This window comes from Battus philenor, unplaced genomic scaffold (genome assembly GCF_028537555.1).
Source record: "Battus philenor isolate CCGP_79_NKW_IND1 unplaced genomic scaffold, ilBatPhil1.0.hap1 SCAF_24, whole genome shotgun sequence".
Lineage (NCBI taxonomy): Eukaryota > Metazoa > Arthropoda > Insecta > Lepidoptera > Papilionidae > Battus > Battus philenor.
The window spans coordinates 9,435,801-9,455,836 of record NW_027181687.1 but is presented as its reverse complement, the minus strand read 5'-3'; the positions used below and the strand labels follow the sequence as shown (position 1 = coordinate 9,455,836).

The window sequence follows — 20,036 nt, the reverse complement described above, 5'->3', positions numbered from 1 at the left end:
CGATGAAAGCAAGACAGAATGAAAGAACTAAAAAAAAAATTGCAAGATATTGTGAAGGATAAAAGGAAAGAACAAAAGAAATTGAGAAGAATGAAAGTGAGTGTAGGATAAAGATAAAACAATGGAAAAAAAATTACTTGTAAATAAAGTCCCTGTCCCAAACAAAACAGGGGTATGAGAAGCTCCCAATAGTGGGGGCCATTAAAGAAAAAAAAAAACATATTAAGGATTTCAATAGGTATTCAACTCGATACCCTTTGTAAATGCTGTTAAATGGCCTAATATAAAAAAATAAGTTAAAATGTAAATTTCACAGTCCATTGAAGAAGAGGAGATTTTTTTAATGAAGAAAATCTTAGTGAAGGTTTAAGCTTGCAAATTCTTTAGAAACATTGATACATCTATGGAACAGTCTTATTTTACTGGATATCAGTCTGAATTGAAGGAGATTTTAAAAACTGTCAAGCAAGGGAAAATTACAAAATTCTTCAAACCATTGTTTAAGCTTTAAGATAATTAATCAAATGTTCAAAAACTTTAATTAAATTGATTTTGAAAGATATACACAAAACATGTTTTTTTTTTTAATATTGTCCCCTAGGAATGTATCCCCTATGATCCCATATAAATTACAATTCTGTATTAACAGTTTCTGTGTTTGCGGCATATTTATGGAACATACCACACAAATAAACAACTTTTATTGTATTGATAATGTATTAAGAAAAAGTGTTTTCAAATAGATTACGACAAATTAAAATTAATTTTTGTTATATATCCGCCCCTGCACACTTGTACTGTATAGAAAAATTAATATTAATGTAACATATTTCGGAGTGATTGCTATAAGCATTTACAACTATTTCCAATCACTCTGTATATTTATTTATGATCATAGCTTGACTTATATATATTTTTTTATAATTAACTTAATGTTTTTTTGTATAATAAATTCTTGATATATTCAATTTCGTAGCCTAGAAACGTAAGGAGCGAGAAGTTTTAATAAAAGAATCAAGTAAAAAAAATTATTTTATTAATCACTATATTTACAATAAAAATTGGTAAACAATTAGAAGTAAGAAAATTGGTTATTGAAATTAAAGTACTGTGATGTAGTCATTTAAGTAACATATCTTACAACGCAAAGATATTGAAATAAATAATAACAAAAAGTATTTTATTGCAAACACCTAGATTACAAATATTATACATTTAATAGCCATTTTGGTCCAACAATATTTGCTGTGACTTTGATCTTATTATCAATTGTCGTATGGATGTTTTTTTTTTATTGTAAGGTAAGTGTGAAGTATATAAACAAAGTTTTAATATATTTTTAATCATGAGCATATACAATACATGCTGGTGTATAACCTAAAGTTAAAGTATTTTTAAGTCAAAAATTTCGAGAAGTGACTCCCCACTTATTTGTACAGAATTTCAAAAATAGTTCCTTTTTAATTTATATTGAAGCTGCCTCCATAATTTCGTATCCATAATTTAGGTTAATATTAATAAAAACAAAAGAATCTCTGATCATGATGCATTTGGAGCAATGGTACAATAATCCATAAATGGAGTCGACTTACTTATAAATTACAGAATCATGTTAATCTTAAATTAAAAAAGCCTTCAAAAATTAAAACAGTAAGTATAAAAAACATAAACTTAAATACCACCATTTACAAATGTATAAACATATTTTCTATATATTTAATGAAAGGTTTGAGACATTATACATATGATATTCATGTGATTGTCTTAAACAAAGTGAGACAATTATACTTGCTTCTGTGAGACTACCAACTATACCTTTGTGTAAGTACCTTCAATTTTATCTGTAACTCTTTGAACCGCCTCCAGATAAATTTGCTTTCGAATAATATGTATCTGATTATCTTTTTGGTTATAACAAAGCTCTGTATGAAATATTTATGGGAAATTATAATTTGTAAAATTAAGAAAATATGATACAAGCTTTTTGCCAGTTGTTTCAATTGTTACTGGTTTTGTCCATTTGAACTCAAAGTGTACGATTTTGGACATTTATTAACAATATACCCTAACATTATATCTATAACAATGGTGCCTTATAAAAAAAAACTGTGTAGCACCTTAAGACCTTAACACCTTTTTAAGAAAAGGACAAATATATAGCTACTTCAGCAGCCCGCTGAAAAATGCACGTGCGGCAAACAATGCGAATTACTCAACTACCGCCGTTAAATCACTCAACACGTGTTTCGCCCCTCCACGGGGCATCCTCAGGAGTAATGTTACACCGATTAGTGCCAAACATCGAGTCACTCGGCATTGTTTGCCGCATGCGCATTTATCAGTGGGTTTGCGGGCGGTGCACTTTTTTGCACGACTACTGCTACAGAGCGGAAGTAGCTATATATTAGTACTTTTTTTACTTAGTATGGACTTCCGCAAAGTAACGCCTGAATCCATTAGATACTGTGTTAATGTAATATTTAAGGTTTAGTTTGAACAGAGTGAACACTTTTGGAGTTAATTATAAAAATAATATTTAAAATTGTAAAAAGATATCTAAATATTCGGTTTTTATTATATATCTATATTACAAATTTTGTCAGGGTTCAAATATGACAAGGTAATTTCTTCAACCACAATTTATTTTTAAATAAATTTTTTTCGATCGAAAAAATATTGGTCTTTTGTACCAATATATATTTTTTTATTTGTCAAGCGTAACAAGTCAAAATTTTTATTTTTAAATAATAATGAATACATTGAATTCGTCTAGTTTTTATTTTTCTTATTTATTCATCTGATATTAACTAATAAAGAAAAAACAAAAATATTTTAACTATCGTTGGAAATGCTTTAAGAAATACACGGTGCAGTAAAGCTGTTCACATATTAATAGCAGTTTGCTGTAGTTCTTCTTAAGTGTAGTCAACTTTAAAAAAAAAACTAAAACAGCTTTCAACATAAGACATTAAATCTTCATTGTTTAATCTATGTACCTTAATGTGTTCTTTTCATTTCTGATCCAAAAATTTAAAAACTTTGAGGTAATTATTCCTTTTTATATAAACAGCATTATTTTGTCACCATTTAAATTTATCCTTTAGGATAATGTTTAAAAGCTATATAGATAGGTAAGTCTGTTCGCATGTTATATAGTCAATAGTGTAGTTTATATTAATTTTATCTTATAAATATTGTGTAGCACGTATTTGGACATTAAAGTGAATAACCTATATTATTAAGACAATTTGTGGAAGGGTTGTTTGTGTTTTAAAATATCAATCGTTCCGTTAATAAATATGTGTTAATAAATTCAAACTCCAGTAATGCTGTTGTACGCCTCTGCAATCGGTGCCAATGCCACGAGGCAAATCATAACCACGACAATTATTAATACGATTGGTACATAGATGCTCAGCATGTGTCTTCTGAAGTTCGAGAACTGAAAAAAAAAAATAAAAGTTTGTTTAATGTCATAAATAATCTAATTTTTGCACACACAGATTAAATATGTTATCAAGTGGGAAATAATTTAGTTGAAATATGGAATGACCATGAATATAAACTGTTTTAATTATAACAAATATATTTTTAATATATAGATAATATCGTAGTATTATATATAACAGTTTTAAACAATGCCATTTTCATATTGTGAAGTTGTAAACAATGCTTTAAATATCGTCGCCATTTTAGACTTAAAGAGATGGGAAATTGACATTATAGCAAGACGGTCGTTTGTTTGAAAAGCAGACAATACCAAAGTGACATTTGGCATTCTGTAAATAATTATTTATTCTTCGAACATTAATTCAATTTATGAATAATAATGTTCAATAAAGTAAGAATGAATTATTATATGACTTAGACATAATGTTATTTATAAAACGGTATACGAGTTTCGCGGGTGCAGTTGAATTACCATCATTTGCTCCTAAAAATCAACATAAATGAAATGACAGTGATTACATTAATGACAGCGTCTAATTTAAAACCGCGTTCGAATTTGATTCGATCGTTTATAAACAAAAAATATTGGTGCCGTAGTAGCTAACAATACGAAGCGTTCTTACGCGAACGCTATCCCTCTGCACCTGTGGCCATGCAGTTAATACCAAGTCTGCGTCTGGCAACACAGGGACAATGCTGACATGGTGTCATTTCATGACGCCCCAAGGTGACGGATCTACGTCAGTTAAAACTGGTTTGCTCGATCTTAGCTTACTGCAACATTGCGGTTGGCGACGGTTGGCGACGACGACGGTCATTGTCTTGGTAAAACCTTGTAAGGTCCCAGACACTCCGTAAATCTATTAAATTAGTAAACCTTTCTGAGTCCTGTAGCAAGGTTAGCCCCGTCTTCTGTGAAGTTGTTTGGTGCGGAATGGGTAATGAATTCTCCTGGCAGACAAAGCGTTTCGCCGTACACTAACTCGGCAGGTGAGCAATAGAGATCCTCTTTAAAAGCCGCACGCATTCCCAATAGTACGACAGGTAAGGATACTTGTTGACATATCGAAGCTGTTTTTAACTGCCGGTGCTATCTTTGTCTAATTCATTAGCACGCGAGTGATAACTCGTATCACGAACGCGTTTAATGGAGAAAGATGAAGAACAGTCCGGAAGAGTCGATTGGAATAGGCACCCTCGACCAATGGTTACCACACAAGGTACGAGGTATCAAAAATCGTCGGAAATACATCCCGTGTGAAACGTTTTGTCCACTTATTCAGGGTTTAATGTGACCATAGTTAATGCCTCTGGGCAAACTGGTTCACCGCTGTGAGGCAATATTGATAGCTCTTGCTATGAGGCACTAATAATAAGGTTATGTCTGCGTCCGACTGGCATAGGTTCCGAGTGGTGTTTGACTGTGTTGGGGGATTACAGGTCCAAGGGCGACAAGCATTCCGCATACAGCGTCCGGGTGGCTTAAATTATAGAGCGCGTTGATCTGAACGCAATGACACGGAGGTGAGAGGAAGAGACGAGGCCTGTTTGTGGACACATTATAGAAGACTAAAATGTTAATGCCAGGGATAGCAACCTTTCCCATTTTAAGCGACGTAGCCGTTAGAGCCTAATGAAGAGCTTCGTTAACAACTTCATTACTTTCCAGATCTTTAGCCTGAGCGACAAAATCGTGTTCGTTCGAACCGGATGACTTCGACCGAGTACATAGTGTCTGCCACAATGTTATTGGAATCATTGATCAATTTAATGTCAGAGGTAAATTGGCTTATTAATGACAACTAATTAAGTTTAATTGGCCGCAATTAGTCGCGTCTTTGCTTAAAAGCGTAGATCAGTGGTCTGCCGTCAGTGGGAATGGTCACATATTCCAGCTTTAAGATGTGACGAAAGTGTTGAACACTTTCATTAACAGACAACAGTTTCCTGTGATATGCAGGTCAAATCAGACTGTTTCTCGTTCAACATGCTGAAAAACGCCACTGTTTGCCACTGACCATAAACTCTCTGTTGCGGTACCGCTCCAATGTGCATTGCCGACGCATCGGTGAACTATCCAAAAGAAGCTCCTGCAATAGGATAAGCAAGTAGTTGCGTAAGCAAGGTGCTGGTTGTAGTTGTCAAGCGCTTTCACTAAGTACGGCGTCCAAGCGACCGATTTCTTACCTTTACCTCCAGTGTCTAAGGATGTTGATAAACAGTGCTTGAAGCTTTGCTTCTTTTGGGAGGAATCTACGGTAAAAATTAATCATCCCGAGAAATCTGCAGAGTTACCTTTCGGTCTTCGCTACAAAGGCTGATATATGTCTCAAAATGTTACTTCGGTGATGTGTCTGTCGATATTTTTTCAGGAAACGCTATGACGTCACGGTGCATCGCAGATTTTTTTTATACACAAGAGAAATATAAATAGGCCAAGTGTGAAACTTAAAGCATGTCATACCCATACAGAACTTAAGGCGACGTGTGAAAGCTGGCACAACAATCTAGTGTAACAGCTGATTAAAATAACGTAACAGCCTGAGATAGAGCTTCGCTACCTACCGCAAACCAATGAAACTAGAAGTTAGCGTTCAAACAGAGTTGATCAGTGATAAAAAATCTAATTTTACGGACTTACCGGTGCATCAGTACTGCGGTCGACCTGTGATAATTGTCTCGGCTGTCCCAACATGTCCTTCATTGGGAATGAGTTCACACGACCGTTGCTAATGCGACCCTCAGACACGCACACAGTTAACTGGTAACAAATTTCAAAGATGCAAAAAACGTTTGAACATTGCTACAATTATAGTAAAATGTTTTTGTCTTTCATGTTTATTACATCTTGTATTGATCCCTTAGTTAGAAGTAGCTGCGAAAAGTCGAAAAACGACCACTAATTTTAAATAAACATATTTTATCTGCTGAGTAAAGTGAATGTACCTAGTGTCCTTAGCTTTTGATAACAAGGGACAGGTTATTATGTCAAGTATTAGGCGTCAACAACAATTTCAAATAAATGTAGAAATGTGTTCACACGTGGCTACTTTTTGTAATGATATGTAAGTAACAAATTAAATAACTTTTTTACGTCATCTAAAAATTGGTCATTATCTCATAAACTCTCAGTTTCTAGATTTCATTAGTTTCAAATAAAATACTTAATAAGTTTTTCCATATTATGATCATTGCATTCAGTTTTGTTTCCTCTACCTCCACAGGATGCAATAATTATTAAATTAGTTTAAATAATAATCATTCTTAAAATCGTTAAATGCAGAGTAAACAGAAAAAGTCGATATAATGAGTAAGAGACTAATGCATGTAAACGCATCCTAAGGTCATTATTATTTATTTAATAGATTCAGGTAATACTTTGCGGAAGTCCATCCTAAGTAAGAAAAGGACTAATATATAGCTACTTCCGCTATGTAGCAGTAGTCGTGCAATAAAGTGCACCGCCCGCCAGTAAACAATGCGAATTACACAACTACCGCCTTTAAATCACTCAACACGTGTTTCACCTCTCCACGGGGCATTATTATTTAACAATGGGAATTCACTATTGTGGTTTATTTCGAAACGTTGATTATTTATATTTAATAATAGAAGCCGAATTAGGAATGAGGACTTTCGAACCCCAGCGAAAGTAACCCAAACGTTGGGCAAGTTGAAGTTGCAATGAGCAGGCCATATAACGAGCAGAACGGGTAACTGCTGGGGCCTTAAAATTCTGGAATGAAATCCACGTACTGGCTAGCAAAGAGCAGGGAGTGTCCACCCTGATACACAGATGACCTAGTTAAGGTCGTCGGAGAACGCTAATTGCAGGCGCCTTCTGGTCTTATTGGAAATCTATTGGGGCCTATGTCCAGTTGTGGGCATATTTCGGCTGAAATGATGATTATGATAAATAGAAGTTAAATTTATCCTCCACTATACATACAAGCACCATAACTATGAACTACAGTATAAAATGCTGATTTGCTATGTAAGCGAAGCAGTGTATGTATCTTTATACGTATTTACATATAAATTGCCACTTACCGATAGTATAATGTGCATAATGATGTGGAAGGCGACGTATGCAGCCAAAACGTACACACTCCATATAGGCAACTCGGCCTTCTGAAGATATACTGCCAGGAATATCGTGACGACTGGAATAATAATATATTCTGTTGTAATACATAAATATAAAAGGTTTGTAATTGTCACACTAGGATAATAGATAACCGGAGATCCCGACGGCACGCTTTGAGTGAATTCTCACTTTCTTTGAACAACCGTTTGACGTGAGTCTGACGTGCCTTATCAAATGCCAGGTACTGTAGTAACCTATAGGAGCCGCCTTAATAATTTCTTAAGAAAATATGCAGCGAAATATCCGATTTCCGAAGATAACTAATACGACTAATAGATGGAGTACACTGCAAATGTGTATAAAAAAGTTTGTAATGAATTTTCTTTATAATCTGTTGGTTTACATAACGTTAAAAGTTTATTTTAATCTATGAGATCATCGAAGTGTTTAAAGCTTGGTAAAAAGTAAGAAATGTAGTGATAAATTAAATGGAAATAAAAAATAAAAAAAACACTTACTGCCGAGAATGTGCGCGGCATTGCCAAAGAACCAATGAAGCCAGTTGAATATTGGGCGCTTCTTAGTGCCTGGATGCGGTCTGAAGTATGCTCCTACAAACAGTTAATGACATTATATTATGTACAAATATTTTTGCCTTAACTGTCAAAGAAAAAAAAACATATTTTTTTTGTATTTCCCGCCAAAGGTCTTTGAATATACATAAACCCTGGAAACTCATTTCAATAAACACGCATAAAATACAAATTAAAAGTTAAAATATTTTCGCCGCCTTATAAAGAAACAAAAAGAAGTACTGTAAAAGCAATCACGTTAAATTTTAAATCAAAGACGTTTTTTCGTTATTGTAAAGTTCGCTTTTGGTTATTGTAATTCTAGTTTGAATCACCGATGATACATTCTAGTCTAAGGAATTTTCAAATTTCAGCCACTTGTAGCCACAATAACAAAAAAAATTATTACAAAAGCTTAAAAAAATACAAATACGTTCTCAATTCACAACGTTGTCCACAGATAATATAGATGTAATGTACATGTAGAAAAATATTAAAAATAGTGTGACAAGTTAATATAAAGAAAATTTAGTCGGTAAACAAGGTAAGCTATTTAAGTAGACACTGAATGCGGGCTGTGAAATAGTGTATATCCTAGGGCTGAAATCGTAATAATATTCAGTAGTAGATGAATTTAGACTTAATAATATTGGCAATGATGTTAAAAAATAAATAATAATTCAAACTCACCAATAGGTTGAATGAAACATAGAATGACGGTGACGATTCCAGTAATTGCGTGAGGATTATCCCCAGTAGTGGACCAGCCGCCTACTTCGACCAGAATGAGGATGAATCCGATGATAGTGAGAAGCCAAGTGATAACCATAAGGATTCTGTGCCACTAAAATTTACAAAAAACATATTTGTTGTTTATTTACAGTACTTTTAGTTTTAAATACATGAGCAGTGGAGCAGTGGCAGAGAACTGAGAACCTTCATGCCCCAGCTGCGTGTTTAATTTAACTTGTTAATCCTAGCTAGGCTATGTCGATTATTTTCGTTCGTCTACGGATCTCATTGTTGATTCGATTTTCAAAAATAATCAAAATATAGTTTATAGTCTAGAATCATGACTATTCTTGTAAATCAAGTTACTCATAATTTAAAGTGGTTAACGGAAATTTATGTATTGTGCGTGATATAGATAAATTAAATGTTTTTCGTGTTAATTCATGAATCAACAATGTAAATATGACGCGTAAACAATGAGGAAGTGTTGGATAACTTATTTAGTAAAAATGTATACTCAGTCCAGTTTCGATTGCGTCATTTATCATAGATAATAGATTAGTCAATATCCGGAACGTATTAAGTAACAAGTTGATCGACTTGATGTGAAAATGTTCTTAATAATTTTAGTTTAGAACAGCGGTAGAGGACTGGAACTTGCGATCGTAGATCTCGGGTTCGATTCCCGGGATACAATCTTAAATATTTATCACTTTGTGCTTGTGTTATGTAGGATTGCCACTGTTCATAAGTTTCTAGAGGATGGGCAGCAGCGTCCTCTGCGTACCATAATACCACACTGCGATTGCCAACCCACCTTCCAAGAGTAGCTATTATAGTAAATAGATCCTCCCATTGATATCTTTGAGGAGGCCTATGTTTTCCAGTGGGCGTATGTCGGCAAAAATTAGTTTTAAATATGCATGGTGATTAGTAGTAGTTGTAAATTTTAAAATCGTTAAATATTAACAAATAGTTTTAAAGATTTTACACCTATTTCCAATTATCTCGTATAAAGTGATCACTCTGAAGCATGTTACATTAAATTATTTTTTCTATTGGAATGCGACAGGGCATTAACTTTTGGCAGTAAAGAGTTTGCAGTAACAGATAGTAAACAATAATTAACTATAATATGTATAAATCAGAATTTTTTTCTAACTATATTATTTCGTTAATTAATATTTCTAAAAGCAATAATTTTTCGATAGGATGCACAATATATTAATAGCAGCAATAACGCTTACTCGTTTAAAGTTTTTATACCTATATTTAAACATAAAAGTTTTTAAATTATTCATAATAGAGTTCAAAAATTGGCTCAATACTTACAGCGAACCAAATGTCTTTGCCTCCCAATTGTTTTCCTACCCAGGTCTGTCTGAAGTACCTAAAATAAAAAAAATGAGCTGTCAATTCATGGATTCTTTTTAAACATCCCATATGTGTAACACTTTTTCTTAATTATAGCTTATATTATTTGTGAACATTTATCTCAAATGAATATCTCACATTAAAAACCTTGTGTCCATAATTATTTTTCTTATGTATTATCTATTTGTATTAATAAAGTAATATATATTTATAATTCCAATATCTACAATTTGTAATTTTTATATTTGTTAAACATTTTTTTTAATTTCTCTTATTTTGGAATCTAAGTGTAAATTTTCCGAATCTAATATAAGAAATTAAATGAAATCATGATTCAATCGATATCGTCATTAGTATTTATTCACCTTGCCAGAAGTATGCCAATTGAAGCACTTCCAAGCCAGGCCAGTAACATGAAACTTCCGTGCAACTTAAGAAGTAGCTTGGATGCTCCTGCAGCGGACCCAACTGATGCCAAAGACAACGGCTCTCCTGTGGACTCGTATGCTAGCGAATGGAAGCCAACGCGATCTGGGTCTGTAAATATTGGGTTAAATTAAAGGCAAGGAATTAGGAGATCTAAAGACGAAAGAAGAAGCGCCATAGCCCAGTACTGGCAAGTTGAAGCAGCAGTGGGCACGCCACATAGCGCGCAGAATAGGTGACACTTAGGACATTAAGCTTCTGCATAGAAGACTACAGACCAGCGCGTTGGAAGGTCGTAATAAAATCCTGGTCGCACACCGCTTCTTACCGGTCTTATTTGAAATCTATGAGGGACAGGGGACCAGCGGTGTATGTCATATGGCTAAAATAATGATTTTAATTAAAGATAATATCTATTACAAAATAAAAAATTTGGTTAAAAACAATAAAATGATTTTTTTTGTCATCATTTCAGACGCAACACGTTCTACTCCCACATCTCCCTGCGAGCATATCCAAAGCGCAGTACAGCGGGTTCGGTATCGATGTATAAATTGAATTAAAAATAAACCAGACAACGCTCTGCTTTAACGATAATTAAGATAATAGAATTTTAAAATACGAACCTTTCATACTATCACCAGAAACTACCATCAAATTAAATTTCTGATTCGCCAAATCGAAGGTCTGCCCCTTCACGACGGACACAGCGTCTCGATTGAATTTACAGTACAATTTCCCGTCGATTATCGAGGATTCTAGTAGTTGTACAATCTCCTGGGGCGAATCTGATCTTCTTACATAGGGTTCAGCTTTCGGGTAAGTCCACGAAGTGAATAGAGAAACCCTACCATTGTCATTCCTAATGCATTCCATGGCGCTGTCATCGCCCATTTTATTATCTGTGCTCAAACCAGCTGCAACGTATTTTGGGTTATCTGTGCCTTGTATTTCAAAGGTGAAGGTGTCGCCAGCTACGAAAACTGCCATGATTGCTTTGCAGTTGCCGTTATTGACGCAGTTTCGTGGGACTCCGTAGCAGAGTTTCGTGTCGGCGCAACCTTGGTAAATTACATCTGGTTTGGCTGTCGTTGTTGGCGGCTGGAAAAAGATGAAATTAACATAAAGATAAAGGTCATCATTTTCATTATTATAATTTCAGCCGTGGAACCGATGGCCGTTGAGGCCGAAAGGTTCTCGAGCCGCGACCACGTGCTGGTAGACGCGGCGTGGATAGGCCCCCACTAAATGGACTGTCGGCATAGTCACCGTCGCGGAAATTCGCTGGTTGCAGCACAAGAACGGTCATCGTTTCGATCTTTGTCGTTTATATGGGATGGACTACCAAATTTTAGCGATTACTGTCCATTCCTAGTGGTAGGGAGCCAAAATTTCAATTTGAATTTTTATTCGTGATCAATTTTAACACTTGGTATAATGCTACCAAAACTGTTGTAGCTACCAAGGTTGGAGTTACATAACAACTGTACTACGTACTAAGTCTCGACACGTTTTATGCTACATGGATATACATGTTTTTAAAAGTAACAGTCGCTGAGTGATTTAAAATTATAAGTTAAGTCAAGTCAACACTCTATTTCTTCAATATAAATTTTTGAGGACTCGGAGGAATTGTTGTCACGCTAACATTGACCTCTATCGAGTCTCTCACGGAATCCTGGGGATGACCCAGGGCTACATTGACTTAAACTATGCTTAAAAATGTTTTAAATTAGTCACCCTATTCTCTGCGATTGTTGGAGGCCCTTGTGGAGGTTTGGAAGTAGTGGAAATTGGTTCGGTGGTTGTGATGACAGTATCTGGCGTTACTACTTCAACAACAGGCGATTCCACGTTCTTCCAGAACGTCGCGTAGCCTTGAGCGACCGTTGCTCTGATAAAACAAAATTAATTATTAATACATTGTTAAAAAGGAACTACAGAGTGACTTAGCAGATTTTTTATGTTATTGAAATAAATATTCAGCTGAATATGTTACTAAATCTAGTTTATTTCTTTGAGAAAAAATACCACAGTGTCAATAGGTATTATATACTAATGTTTATGAAAATAATCAATAATATTCGAAAAGTAGACAATAACAAATGATTTATTTTAATTTTCTCTACGTACAACAAAACAATATGTATTGCTGCATTACCACCTCTGTTGTGATATGCCGGGAAATCATAGGTTTTAAACGTCAAATCTAAGAGCTTGTGAGAGATTTGATTTTGTTTGAGATAGATATAAGGATACACACTTACAATTGCGCATACTTACATTTGGATATTTAAATTTCGAATAAATATTTTTCTTTGTTATTACTTGTCTTGATTAATAATACATTAATTAATTTGCTGACACGACTTATACGTCAAAGTTAGCACAACATTTGTAAAGTCTTCTTATGTGAAAATTGATGTAATGAATGAATACCTGAAGAATATTCCACCTAAGAAGTCATCAGGAGCTCTCCACTGGAAAGTAAGTGCTGGTTTTTCCTCGGGCGAAGTGTGAGTAACGGAGTCGTTGTTGCCGCGACAGCTGATTATTTGCGCCATCGCTAGGCTGGGAACTCCTTTGAACATGCCCTCAATTGTTTCTGGATTCTGAAAACGAACAGAAAATGTATATATTACCTAAAAAAAATTATTGGTGATAGAGTCTGTTTAAGAGACTGTCCAAATAGCGAATGTGTTTACTTAAATTTGTTCTTTGACTAGCGCATATGCTTTACTGCCTACACCAGTATTTCCCAAACTTTTTATGCCATGTCCCACCTTAGCTTTTTTAAAATTCTTATGCCCAGTTCTTTAAATTTATTTTGTATACATTCATATTTAATTAAGAATTTGCTTTTAGCTTTAAACTTGACATCTGGCATTGCATTTAAATGGCACCGAACGGAAGATTTAAACTCATATTGATTCCATTTTCAAATTGCCCCCTAAATAATCAAATTACCCGTTTGTGGGGCGTGGGTCTCACGTTGGGAAACACTGGCCTAATAAAGCAACTTTCTTTATGAAAAATGATCGCAAGCAGATATTTTATGTTGGTAATGGCAATAGTCAGATCATCTTAAGATTCGATATCATCTTGTTAATATAGTGACAACGAGTGACAGTCCAAGAAGAGGCCCCTCGGGAGTCCTTGAAGCTAGTGACTATAGAGCGTCCGCCTAAGTGATCTAATATCTCTGCGGTCTCTCAATCTGGTTCTTCGAGCTTTGTTACTTTAAAAGTGGTTTTAGTTAAAATGTCATCTGGTGCCTTGAACCCGCGGAATCAACAAATGCCATTTGGGCAGCATTATAAACCAGGTCCAATAAAATGTACTATATATTTATAGTGGATGCTGGATGCTGACAGCGCAAGATCATTGTGGAGCTCTTTGGGAGAGGCTTATGACTTGTAGTGGGCGTCTACTGACTATTATGATGATCATGATCATATTTATTAATAAAAATATGTTACTCTTGGATTACAAGACACATTCAAAATTTGTTTGTTGGAAATTTGTTTATGAGCAGTGGAAATCCTACATAACAGAGGCACAAGGTGCTAATTATTTCAGATCGTATTCCGGGAATCGAACCCGAGATCTACGATCGCAAGTTCCAGTCCTCTACCGCTGTTCTAAACTGAAATTATTAAGTAACACTCTAACGTCAAGTCAATCAACTTGTAACTTAAAGTCATGTTCCGGATATTGACTAATCTATTATCTATGATAAATGACGCAAACGAAACTGGACTGAGTATACATTTTTAATAAATTAGTTATCGAACACTTCCTTATTGTTTACTCGTCATATTTACATTGTTGATTCATGAATTAATAAGAAAACCTTTTAATTTATCTATATCACGCACAATACATAAATTTCCGTTAACCACTTTAAATTATGAGTAACTTGATTTACAAGAATAGTCATGATTATAGACTATAAACTATATTTTGATTTTTTTTGAAAATCGAATCAGCAATGAGATCCGTAGACGAACGAAAATAACCGATATAGACCAGCGGATGGGCAAGTTAAATTCAATTAAACACGCAGCTGAGGCCCAAGGGGTTCTGATGTAGGGACTACGGACCCGCAAGGTGTACAGACAACCTTGTGAACGTCGAAATGTGAAGGGGAAGATATTGGAAGCAAGCGGCTTGCAACTGAACCTTTTCGAAATCCAGGTGAGTGGCTTATGTGCAGCAATAGACGTCTTGCAGCTGAAATGATGATAATTATAGTTGGTATGATTACGGTAGCCCAAAAGGTATGCTAGATCCGACGTGGGTAAGCTCCCCACTAGGTGGATCGAGGACATAGTCAAGGTCGCTGGAAGTCGTTGGGTACGGGTAGTGCAAGATCAGTCATCGCATTTGGGGCGGGCCCTAGTACTAGGCGTGAACCGGCTGACATAGTGATGACAATGCAATAATTATGTATTTACCTGAACCTGACGGGCCTGTAAAATGAATCCCGCGACAGGTACGGGAGCTCCGAATGGACTGCCGATGGTGACGTTCAGGATGTCACCTTGTCGCACTTGTGATGATGAAGTGGTGACGGAGTACGGCGGAACTGATGTCTGAGGCGCTATACCTGAATGACGCGGCAACTGATCCACACAGGCCTGCAAGAAACGGTATATATTAAAAGGACGTACTAGTTGAAATTCTACACACAAATAATTTTACTTCCAAGTTATTTGCTCCATGAAACGACCGTCGAAGTGGGTTAAGAGCTCAGCGGTCTCCCAATCAAGTGAAATAGAAGTAATTAGTAACCCGAGGCGAGGCTCCTTCGGAAGCCTCCGAGTTTCACTACCTGAAAAGGGGTCTTAGACTAAGCGCCTTCTGCGTCTCTTGCCGCCTAGAACCCGAGAGATCTTCAAATATAATTTGGGCAGCAGTGAATGTCCGGTCCAAAAGAAAACTTATTTGTGGGTAGGACACCGGACTTTAATTTTATAAATAAATGTTACATTTGAATTATTAATAATTCAGCAATTTAGATTATGTCAGGAAAACTGATTTGGGAAGATCGTGGTAAATAGACATACACAAAAACTTATTACTCTGATTTGGAATTATGTCCAAAAAAAAATTGAACAATTTTTAAATTTAGAATTCTAAGACAAGCAATTTGATTTAAACGAGAATGTTTGTGAAAATTCTCTAAATTACCGGGAGATGTTAGGTATTAAAAAAATTAACTTACCATAGGAGGGGCTCCTGAACCATACTGCTCGGAGTACTGGATGAGGAGCAATGTAAATACCACGATGCCTTTCATGATTCTTTTCCTTGGTAACATGATAGATGTCTGTAAAGAAAGAAAAACAGTTTTATTAAACATTCTCGATTATTTGGTAAAAATCTGTAAATAGAGGGTATTAGTGAAATACGTTCGATATGAATGGGGGAGAACTGGAGAGTTGCTAATTACACGTGGTGTAGATAGGAGAGACTAAGAGAATGTGAACATTATTAAGGTTAAGATATTTTAATGCAGATTATACATATCTCCGAATACCCTAGTATATCGGAAATTTTTTTTATTTCGCCTATTTTATTACTACTAAAATTCTTTGTATGGTTATCTGCTATATTCAGGGGCGGTGTTTGGATTTTGTGACGTAAGGGGGGAATGTCCCAGAAAGTGTTATGCACCGGGGCTCGCCTTAAAGTATTCTGGTTTGAATAACTAATAAAATCGATATACGGGACTAACCGTTATATCTTACTTTATGATGTGAATATTATAAATTTACATGTTGCAGCGTTTCAACCAAGTCTAAGTTTGGCAAGTTTCCAATACTTGATACAAGATGGAGTTTATGGCGCTTTAACGTTAGACGTATCTAATAGATGGCGTTCGAAGTGGATTGCTTCGCACTTCTTAGCATATAATTTAATATTTGTTACTAAAACTAAAAAATAGTAATGTTACTATGAATTAGATTGGTTTTAGAATAACCTTTTCAGACCCGGAACTTAAAGCGATACAAGCTCATTAATCACATTCTTACGATACAGAATAATCACGACACGTTGTGATTTATTTCCTAATGTTTCTTACTGATATAGATATGATTTTAGTCTGTATGTGTGTTAATAATTTGAGATCGGTATAAGTGGAGTAAATTGTAAAAAGTTATGTCAACGTATTTTATTTTAATTTGCCTTTAGTTAATAAAAATATATAAAAGACCACAGCAAGGCTATGTCTGTCCAAAGGTTCGACACGGTCTCGCACTGCCCGCTATCAGCTACTGTGCATTTAACCTGCGTTCTTGACTATATCTTCGACCTACAAACACCGCGTTCACCAGCTCGTGGTCGCCACTTGAGAACCTTTTGGTTATAGCGTGATGATTGGTTGTGATTTTGCGATGACCGTCTTGCGTTGCTTGCATCTAGCAACTTCCCGTGATAATAACTACTTCTTCGGTCTAACTGTAAGAGGGGTACCCATCCACGCCGATATTTAGTAGTATTTAATGGAATCAGGCGTTACCTTGCAGAAGTCCATCCTAAGTAAGAAAAGGACCAATATTTAGCCACTTCCGCACATGCAGTGGTAGTCGTGCAAAAAAGTGCACCGCCCGGCAAACAATCCAAATTGCACAACTGCCACCGTCAAATCACTCAACATGTGTTTCACCCCTCCACGGGGCATCTTCAGGAGTTATGATACACCGATTAGTTCCAAAAACAGAGTCCGATATTTAGTGGATCTTACAATTTATACTATTTACAATTACTTGATAATATATTACTCCAAAACCTAGACAATAATAACAAAACAGTAAGAATAAATATGAAATATTGTATGTATTGTTCTAGTGTTGATTTAGATTCATTTGAGAAAAAAATATTTATATATTGTCAGCAAACACATGTTCCGATCTTTTATGTGTCGGTTGTATGTTATTGTTGTCTTGTATCTGTCGCCAATCGGCTTTTCGGATGGTGTTTTATTCGTGTGAAAATAACAAAGCGAACAATAATGTTCAAGCGGATGTAGGCAACGCCGTAAGCTGAGCCTTGTTAACAAAAATGGCATAAGGAAGTCAACTCAGGTGCACAAGTGAACGGTAGCTGTAAGGTCAATTTGCGTCGCTTATACTAAATCACTTCTAAATAATGCGTCATGTTTCTTTACCTTATATATTTGCTGTAAATAATTTGTATTATTTACAGCAAAAGAAAGAAATATAAAAGTTTTAAAGGGATTTATGTATAGCTCATTTTCTGTTAATAATGTATGGTATACACTATCCAAAAATTAATGGTTACAAAAATAATAAATGACATAATTATATTATAGTAAGAAAAAACGTTTTCGAAACTCAGAATACTAAAATTTATTATTGTTTATTACCTTTCCCTACAGACTATTTACTGCCAGTTATTGGCCTGTGGCATTCCAATAGGGTTTCAAAGTGTTCACTTTATACAGGTTGATTTAATATAGATGTAAAGGTTTAAAAGCTTTTAGCTGGCACATAAATATATGCATAGTTAACACCAGTGTTCATAATTTCATTCGTAAGACGTCTACTATTGGATATAGGCCTCCTCTATAGATTTTTCGATAGGAACGATATGTTATCTGTGTAAATGCATCTTTACTTTATTATCACTAACCAATGAGTATTTATAAAGTATAAAATATACTATTATTTAAGTATAATTTATTATTTATTATTTAAGTTCAATTTATTCAAAACAATAATATTAATACTTTTTTTGTAAATAAAACTTAATTAGTAACATTGTAATTTCTACATTCATTGCTTTATGAAATAGGCTTGTGTTATGTACGCGGTTTATATAAGAAGTACAGTTGCCCACCCAAGTATTACGAGGTATTTTTATGATTCATTATATCGGCAACGTTAAATTTTTTTCTCTTTGTAAATATGTAATAAAGCTGGGGTTAGCAACCTTTTTAATCAACGGCCCGTTTTAATTTTAAAATCTTGGCGGGGAGCATATAAAGTAATACTTATTAATAACGTACAAAACTTTATTAAATATCAAAATAAAAATAAAAAATGTAAAATTAAAAAAAAAATTGTATACATATTCAATGCCAAAAAATCTAACAAACGCGTCGGGTTCGTATTGCCTGTTTAAACAAGTCGCTGTACCAGTAAATAGTCACAAAAAAAAATTTTAGTATTAACCACCATTTTTAAAAAAATCTTAATAACTTTGTATTGATAGGAGAAAGTCGATAAAATAAATTCGATTTCCGAAATACCAGGCGGATAAACATGTTTAAAGGACCGCACGCGCCCCGCGGGCCGCGTGTTGCTTATCTCTGATATAATATCTTCATTATATATGCAGGTATTTTAATGAGTTTCTCATAGGCTTTTTAGAGTATAAAAAAGAGACCAAAACTGTATATATCTCATATAGATTGCTTTTACAAGGTGCCGTGTGTTTGGCACTATCACAAAAAAGCATCTGGAACTGCTGGACTTTTATAGCCGGACAATGGCAGCCGATCAAGTTGATGTTTGACCTACTTAAATTGGAATATTAAACGCGTATTGAGTGACAGTCCATGTTATGGGTTCCTTTCGACAGATCAATCAATGGGGAGACCGCCCAAGTAACCTTGGAGCTCGCTAGCTTCCTAATCTGGAAAAAAATCAAAGTAATAGCTAAAATTGACGTTTTCAAGGGAGCCTTCGAACTTAGTTATTCTAAAGGAGGCACTGAAGGTGTTTATAATACCTTCAATATATTTTTAATTCGTACCTCCTATCATATAGAAGACAGGGACTTAATGATGTTAAATTATTTTTTCCAATTTGTATTTTCTCATCACTCTCCTTTTTCGTTCTTCATAATCTCTATTATTCTTCTTCTAATTATAATATTACACAGATGGCGAAGGCTTGAGAGGCTTTCCGCTTCAAACTGCGTAGGACTTTCCTGGTGGAAAACCTTCAGTGCCCAGTAACCTTTAGTTCCAATCCACGGACTTTGTAGATGCTAACATGGTAAACGGTAATCTATTTTAAAAACTCTTTCTTGCTGGACTAATGTGAAGTATTTTTTTATATCTTTTAAAACTCACGACGTTACTATTTTTCGGAAGATGTCAGTAGTGTTAGCCCTGGAGGCTTTTACAATTACAGTGTTTATCTATCATATGGGCGGTAAGGGACGATTCTCGTCACGCTGGGCGTATGGGTAAGTGAGCCCTGGTATGTTAATAATGTTTGGGAAATAGTGCTGTCCATCTTTCTTATTTCTTTTTTGGTTGAATGCTGGCCGTTTTCTGCAAGTCCTATTGAAACTTTATGGGGGAGGTCTATGTCCAGCGGTGGACGTCCTATGGCTGAAATGTTAATGATTACAATATC

The 20,036-nt window shown here is 35.0% G+C and overlaps 1 protein-coding gene across 1 annotated transcript in view; it reads right to left on the bottom strand.

Annotated features, from left to right (window-relative positions):
- Nucleotides 1-2,740: 2,740 nt before the first annotated feature.
- LOC137924606 (putative ferric-chelate reductase 1 homolog) overlaps nucleotides 2,741-20,036 on the bottom strand; it is a 42,046-nt gene continuing 24,750 nt past the window's right edge. Inside the window, exons 2-13 of the mRNA XM_068768022.1 lie at nucleotides 15,869-15,973; nucleotides 15,099-15,281; nucleotides 13,081-13,253; nucleotides 12,382-12,535; nucleotides 11,268-11,742; nucleotides 10,581-10,752; nucleotides 10,174-10,231; nucleotides 8,800-8,953; nucleotides 8,056-8,148; nucleotides 7,501-7,613; nucleotides 6,092-6,211; nucleotides 2,741-3,442 (exon numbers count right to left, since the gene is read on the bottom strand). Coding sequence (XP_068624123.1) covers nucleotides 3,314-3,442; nucleotides 6,092-6,211; nucleotides 7,501-7,613; nucleotides 8,056-8,148; nucleotides 8,800-8,953; nucleotides 10,174-10,231; nucleotides 10,581-10,752; nucleotides 11,268-11,742; nucleotides 12,382-12,535; nucleotides 13,081-13,253; nucleotides 15,099-15,281; nucleotides 15,869-15,964 — 1,920 coding nt within the window. The 5' untranslated portion in view covers nucleotides 15,965-15,973 and the 3' untranslated portion in view covers nucleotides 2,741-3,313. The remainder of the gene's footprint in view (nucleotides 3,443-6,091; nucleotides 6,212-7,500; nucleotides 7,614-8,055; nucleotides 8,149-8,799; nucleotides 8,954-10,173; nucleotides 10,232-10,580; nucleotides 10,753-11,267; nucleotides 11,743-12,381; nucleotides 12,536-13,080; nucleotides 13,254-15,098; nucleotides 15,282-15,868; nucleotides 15,974-20,036) is intronic.